A 7,772-nucleotide genomic window follows, 5' to 3' on the forward strand; every position below is an offset into this window, starting at 1 on the left:
ACACTAAACCAGCCCTGCAAAGAAATATTAAAGGGGGGCGCCTGGGTGGCTCAGTTGTTAAGCGTCTGCCTTCGGCTCAGGTCATGATCCCGGAGTCCCGGGATCGAGTCCCACATCGGGCTCCGTGCTTGGCGGGAAGCCTGATTCTCCCTCTCCCACTCCCCCTGCTTGTGTTCCTGCTCTCGCTATCTCTCTCTCTGTCAAATAAATAAAATATTAAAAAAAAAAAAAGAAATATTAAAGGGGATCCTCTGAGTGAAGAGAGAGCCCAAAAGTAACAAAGATCAGGAAGGAACAGAGACAATCTACAGAAACAGCGATTTTACAGGTAATACAATGGCACTTAGTATCTTTCAATAATTACTCTGAATGTAAATGGACTGAATGCTCCAACCAACAGACACACGGTATCAGACTGCATAAAAAAAAAAAACAAGACCCATCGATATGCTGTCTACAAGAGACTCATTTTAGACCCAAAGGCACCTCCAGATTGAAAGTGAGGGGGCGGAGACCCATTTTTCATGCTAATGGACATCAAAAGAAAGCTGCAGTGGCAATCTTTTTATCAGACAAAGTAGATTTTAAACCAAAGGCTGTAATAACAGATGAAGAAGGACACTATATCATAATAAAAGGGTCTATCCAACAAGAGGATCCAAAAATTGTAAATATTTATGCCCCTAACTTGGGAGCAGCCTGCTATATAAACCAATTAATAGGAAAATTAAAGAAACACACATTGATAATAGTACAATAACATAGGGGACTTTAACACCCTACTCACAGCAATGCACAGATATCTAAGCAGATCAACAAAGAAACAAGGGCTTTGAATGACACACTGCACCAGATGGCCTTCACAGACATACTCAGTGCATTTCATCCCAAAGTAACAGAATACACATTCTTCTCAAGTGCACACGGAACATTCTCCAGAATAGATCACACAGTGGGTCACAAATCAGGTCTCAACTGGTACAAAAAGACTGAGATCATACCATGCATGTTTTCAGACCACAATGCTTTAAAACTTGCATTAAGTAATCACAAGAGGAAAGTTGGAAGGAACACAAATACATGGAGGTTAAAGAGCATCCTACTAAAGAATGAATGCGTCAACCAGGAAATTAAAGAACTATTTAAAAAAAAAAAAAAAACATGGAAACAAATGAGAACGAAAACACAACCGTTCAGAACCTTGGGGATGCACCAAAGGCAGTCCTAAGAGCGAAGTATATACCAATACAAGCCTTTCTCAAGAAACAAGAAAAGTCTCAAATACACAACCTCACCTTACTCCTAAAGGAGCTGGGAAAAGAACAGCAAATAAAGCCTAAATCCAGCAGGAGAAGAGCAATAATAAGGATTAGAGCAGAAATCAATGATACCGAAATTAAAAAAACCCAAAAAAACAAAAACAGTAGAACAGATGACAAGGAAAGTATGAGCTGGTTCTCTGAAAGAATTAATAAGATCAATAAACCCGGGTTGCCTGGGTGGCTCAGTTGGTTAAGCAACTGCCTTCAGCTCAGGTCATGATCCTGGAGTCCCGGGATCGAGTCCCACATCGGGCTCCCTGCTCGGCGGGGAGTCTGCTTCTCCCTCTGACCCTCCCCCCTCTCTTGTATCTCTCTCATTCTCGCTCTCTCAAATAAATAAATAAAATCTTTAAAAAAAAAAAAAAAAAGATCAATAAACCCCCAGCCAAATTTATCAAAAAGAAAAGAGAAAGGACCCAAATAAACAAAATCATGAATGAAAGAGGAGAAATCACAACCAACACTGAAGAAATACAAACAACTGCAAGAGAATATTATGAGCAATTATATGACAACAAATTAGGCAATCTGGAAGAAATGGATGCATTCCTAGAAACTTACCAACTACCAAAACAGAAACAAAAATAAATAGAAAACCTGAACAGAGGGGCGCCTGGGTGGCTCAGTCGTTAAGCGTCTGTCTGCCTTCAGCTCAGGTCATGATCCCAGGGTCCTGGGATCGAGCCCCACATCGGGCTCCCTGCTCAGCGGGAAGCCTGCTTCTCCTTCTCCCACTCCCCCTGCTTGTGTTCCCTCTCTCGCTGTCTCTCTCTGTCAAATAAATAAAATCTTTAAAAAAAAAAAAAGAAAACCTGAACAGACCCATAACCAGCAAATAAACGGAAGCAGTAATCAAAAACCTCCCAACACACAAGAGCCAGGGCCAGATGGCCTCCCAGTGGAATTCTACCAAACATTTAAAGAAGAATTAATTCCTGTTCTTCTGAAGCTGTTTCAAAAAATTGAAATGGAAGGAAAACTTCCAAACTCATTCTATGAGGCCAGCATTACTTCGATCCCAAAGCCAGACAAAGACCCCACCAAAAAGGAGAATTACAGAGCAATATCCCTGACAAACAGGCATGCAACAATTGTCTCCAAGATCCTAGCTAATAGGATCTAAGAGTACATTAAGAGGATTATTCACCATGACCAAGTGGCATTTACTCCTGGGCTGCAAGGGTGGTTCAACATTTACTGACTTTCAACAATAGCTTTATTGATATAGAACTCACACTGGACAGCCACATTGCAGAAGAATGAAATCAGGCCTCTTTCTTAAACCATACACAAAAATAAACTCAAAATGGATGAAAGACCTAAATGTGAGACAGGAATCCATCAAAATCCTAGAGGAGAACACAGGCAGCAACCTCTCTGACCTCGGCTGCAGCAACTTCTTGCTCGACACGCCTTCAAAGGCAAAGGAAACAAAAGCCAAAATGAAGTACCGGGACTTCATCAAGATAAAAAGTTTTGCACAGCAAAGGAAATGGTCGTCAAAAGTAAAAGGCAACCTACAGAATGGGAGAAGATATTTACAAATGACATATCAGATAAAGGGCTAGTATCCAAAATCTATAAAGAACTTCTCAAACACCCAAAAGACAAAAAATCTAGTCAAGAAATGGGCAGAAGACATGAATAGATATTTCTCCAAAGAAGACATACAAATGGCTAACAGATATGTGAAAAAATGGCTCAACATCACTCAGCATCAGGGAAATACAAATCAAAACCACAATGAGATACCACCTCACACCAGTCAGAATGGCTAAAATTAACAACTCAGGAACAACAGATGTTGGCGAGGATGCGGAGAAAGGGGAACCCTCTAACACTGTTGGTGGGAATGCAAACTGGTGCAGGCACTCTGGAGAACAGTATGGAGGGTCCTCAAAAAGTTAAACATAGAGCTACCCTATGACCCAGCAATTGCACTACTAGGTATTTATCCAAAGGATACAAACGTAGTGATCTCAAGGGGCACATGCACGCCAATGTTTATAGCACCGATGTCCACAATAACCAAAGTATGGAAAGAGCCCAGATGTCTATCAACAGATGAATGGATAAAGAAGATGTGATATGCAGATAGATAGATAGATATCTACATATCTATCTATATATATATAGAATGGAATATTACTCAGCCATCCGAAAGAATGAAATCCTGCCATTTGCAATGACTTGGATAGAACTAGAGGGTATTATGCTAAGTGAAAGGAGACAAAGAAAGACAAATATCGTATGATTTCACTCATATGTGGAATCGAAGAAACAAAACAGATAAACACAGGGGAAGGGAAGGAAAAATAAAATAAGATGGAAACAGAGAGGGAGACAAACCATAAGAGACTTAACCATAGGAATCAAACTGGCGGTTGCTGGAGCGGAGGTAGGTGGGGGGATGGGGTAACTGGGTGATGGCCACTAAGGAAGCTGCTTGATGGGATGAGCACTGGGTGTTATATGCAACTGATGAATCCCTAAATTCTACCTCTGAAACTAATAATACACCATATGTTAAACTGCATGTAAATAAAAAATTTTAAAAATAAATGAAATCAAAACATTTGTCCTTTTGTGCCTGGCTCAGCTTCTCTCTTTTTAATAATTCAGTGTAAAATAAATTTCTGTTTTATGCATGTAATGTGTTTGTGCTGTGATTCAAAGTTAAACATTTCAGAAAAGAAAAAAGTAGTGATGCATACTGGAACAAGAATGTTCATACACTCTTTCAAAGGGTTTCATTATGAAACAGAGAAGAGAAACTGGATGCAACTGGAGAGTGATACGGGCTGAGAAGAACGGTTTCATAAAGGTGAGATATTACAGCATATAATGAGACTGGATCTAATGGACAAACAGATGTTTAAGATGGAAAAGGGAGAAGGGACAACTGGAAAAGCAAACAAAGTCCACAAGAAATTGAAAGGGAAGGAGACTCCACATACAAGCAGAGGGACTGGCCTTAGATCAGAGCAGGGACAACTTATCCACTATAATAGGAGGAAAATCTAGATACACCTGGGCTCACCTGGCACCTACATGTGGAAGTACTCTTTGGATTGCTTCTATTTTTCTCAGCCAAAGTTGGGGCCAGAAGAAATCACGAGAGTGAACTGCTGGCTAAAGGTTAAATGTAAGAAGAGGTACATATTGAGATCACAAATGTGCCATTGGTTAGCATGGTTATGGTTTTCCTGAAGACATTTTTAGCCATTCAGGGCAGGCATCAAGCAAGTACAAACAACACACAACAGATGAGACATCACAGGACTCATAACCTGGGAGTCCTTTATTCACTTGATAAATAATTCTTGTTCATCTACTCTTGGACAAGCACTCTTCTAGACCTGAGGGTATAAAGATGAACAGACAGAAGTGGTCACTGAACACATGGAGGCCGTATTCTAACACAGGAGAGATTTCTAGGATACCTAGTTTACAACAGGCATAATCTTAGCATACCAGTATGTCAGGGCCATCCTGAGAAGGGTGTGGGCCTGGACTCACCCACCAACGTGCCCATGATACTCACGCCTAGGAGGAGGCCGCTCTATTGTCACCCCCCTACACGTTTGGACAGTGTTATCAACAGAAATTGGGAAAACGAACTTTGATGATGTTAAAACAGGGGTACTGACCCTTGCCCCATGAGTCGCCAGCCCACTTGGGTCTATTTTGTGGCACAGGGTCTATCTTGTGGCCATTTGCCTTACCTAACAGACTGGCCTGTGAGATGTGCGTCTCACTATAATGCCATCCAGGGATATAGAACAATCTGAGTTATGATGTCCATTGCTACAGAGCAAGAGTTTCAAAGGAGGGGAAGTGAGCAACAGAGTGTGCCCTCCGAAGACGTCTAAGCCCCTGGTCTGGAACACTTGGAGTTAGCCAAGCAACGGACGACAGGAGGGGTGGGGGTGGGGCATTCTGTGTGGCACAGTTGAGAAGGCATGGAGGTTTTGTTTCCACTCTCAAGGTAGGGTCTTGCATTTTAGCGTTTGCAGTCCTTCATGATTACATCAGTCCCTCATGTCAAAAGGCCCTTAGCCAAGGAGCACTGAAGCTGATGCTGTGGAAGGAAGTCGCATAGAAAGGACGCTATCTGAAGGATAACAGATCAGAAAGACTGGAAAGGACATAGCCAGAGGCTATGCCTCTCACAGCTAGGCAGTTGCCACCCTCTATGCAGCCAGCATAGATCTGGAGCTAATGCCTGAGGGTCTCTGTGTCAGGGAGAGCTGCTGCTGATGGACAGAGGCCACACACCATCAACCGATTCACAATGGCCACGTCAGTGGCAGCTCCTTGGAGACACTTTGCCTCCTTCTTGTCTTCTCTACAGAAATACCAAGTGGTTACCTATGAGGCTGGCAGAGTGCTTCAGACTTGGGTTCCCCAAATGAAGGGCTCGAGGCGGGCACTAGTAGTGCCAGGACCTTCGTGTGTCAGGTTGGGGATCATGCTAGTGTTGGTACTGATTTTCCTGCCAAGCATGTACTGTGACCCTGGATCTGTATACTACTCTTCTTATGAAACAGTCATCCCCAAGGGTCTGACAGTCAAGGGAAGGGAAGACCCAGGGGAAAAGGCATCCTATATGCTATTAATGCAGGGCCAGAAACAGGTGATTCACCTGAAAGCGAAGAGAGACTATTTTGTGAATAACTTCCCAGTCTTCAGCTACCACAATGGGGTCCTGGGGCAAGAAACGCCTTTCATCTTGTATGACTGTCACTATGAAGGCTACATAGAAGGAGTCCCAGGTTCTTTTGCTTCCCTCAACACCTGTTCAGGCCTCAGGGGCATCCTGATTAAGGAGGGGAAACCCTATGGCATCGAGCCCATGGACACTTCAAAACGGTTTGAACATGTGTTGTACACCATGGCACACCAAGCTCGAGTCTCCTGTAGTGTCACCTCCAAAGGCAGCCAAGTGGTGTCCACCAGCCGGCAACAAGGGAGCAGGAAGCCTCGCAGTCTACAGGCACTGTCCTCCTTTTGGTCACACACCAAGTACGTGGAGATGTTTGTCGTGGTCAACAACCAGCGGTTCCAAATGTGGGGCAGTAACGTCGATGAGACAGTCCAGAGAGTAATGGACATCACTGCTCTGGCCAACATCTTCAGTCGGGAAATAAACACCGAGGTGGTGCTGGCTGGAATGGAGATTTGGACCGAGGGGGACCTCATAGAAGTCCCAGCGGACTTGCGATTTACACTCAGGAATTTCAACAGCTGGAGACAGCAGAAGCTCTTGCATCGTGTGAAGCACGACGTTGCCCACATGATCGTGGGACATCATCCTGAAGAGGATGTGGGACACGCATTTCTCAATGGTGCCTGTTCAAGAGGCTTTGCAGCAGCTGTTGAAGCCTTCTATCATGAAGACGTCCTCCTGTTTGCAGCGCTCATGGTCCATGAGCTTGGGCACAACTTGGGTATTCAGCACGACCACTCGGCCTGCATTTGTAAAGACAAACGCTTTTGCCTCATGCATGAAAATATCACTAAAGAGAGTGGTTTCAGCAACTGCAGCTCTGACCACTTCTCTCAGTTCCTCCGGGAACACAAAGGGGCCTGCCTATTTAACAAGCCTCGGCCCAGAGGTCGCCTGCGTAGGCAAGCCACGTGTGGGAATGGCGTGTTAGACTACAATGAGGAGTGTGACTGTGGACCTGACTGTGGTAACAACCCATGCTGTGACCAAACATGTAGGCTGAAGGAGCATGCACAGTGTAGTGATGGACTATGCTGTTTTAATTGCCAGTTGAGACGTAAGGGCTTCATGTGTCGTTCTGCTTTTGGAGAGTGTGACCTCCCAGAGTATTGTGATGGTACTTCTAGAGAATGCCCCAGAGACCACTATAAGCAAGATGGTACATCGTGTGATATAATTCACTATTGTTTTATGGGCCGGTGTAAGAACCCTGATATTCAGTGCATGGGTATATATGGGTTCCCTGCAAGGTCAGCCCCAGAAGACTGTTATATTTCTATGAACACCAAAGGGAACCGGTTTGGAAACTGTGGCTTTGGGGCCTCACCTAGTTCAAAATATGTTAAGTGTTTTGATGAGAATATATTTTGTGGGAAACTTGTATGTACAAATATTAGACAGATACCAACAATCAAACGCCACCATACATTGATCCAGGTCCCTCATGAAAAAGACTTCTGCTGGAGCATGGATGCCTATAATGATACTGATATCCCTGATGACGGAGATGTGGACACTGGCACCCTTTGTGCCCCACACAAAGTCTGCGTGAATTACTCCTGCATTGATCGTGCTGTGTTCAAGTATGACTGTGAACCAAAAGAAATGTGTAATGGGAGAGGAGTTTGCAACGATTTAAGGCACTGCCATTGTGAGGAGGGCTATGCCCCCCCTGACTGCAAAATTCCAGGAAATGGGGGTAGTGTGGACAGTGGTCCCCC

The 7,772-nt window shown here is 43.9% G+C and overlaps 1 protein-coding gene across 1 annotated transcript; it reads left to right on the plus strand.

Moving 5' to 3' along the window:
• Positions 1-4,131: 4,131 nt before the first annotated feature.
• Positions 4,132-7,765, plus strand: LOC118007258 (disintegrin and metalloproteinase domain-containing protein 1a-like; the record flags this gene model as incomplete). Its single annotated transcript, XM_035000247.1, has 1 exon — positions 4,132-7,765. A coding segment is annotated over exon 1 (2,149 nt), but the record flags the coding sequence as incomplete, so codon positions are not given.
• Between the last annotated feature and the right edge of the window lie 7 nt (positions 7,766-7,772).

This window comes from Mirounga leonina, unplaced genomic scaffold (genome assembly GCF_011800145.1).
Source record: "Mirounga leonina isolate KUSES-001 unplaced genomic scaffold, KU_Mleo_1.0 Mir_115142, whole genome shotgun sequence".
Lineage (NCBI taxonomy): Eukaryota > Metazoa > Chordata > Mammalia > Carnivora > Phocidae > Mirounga > Mirounga leonina.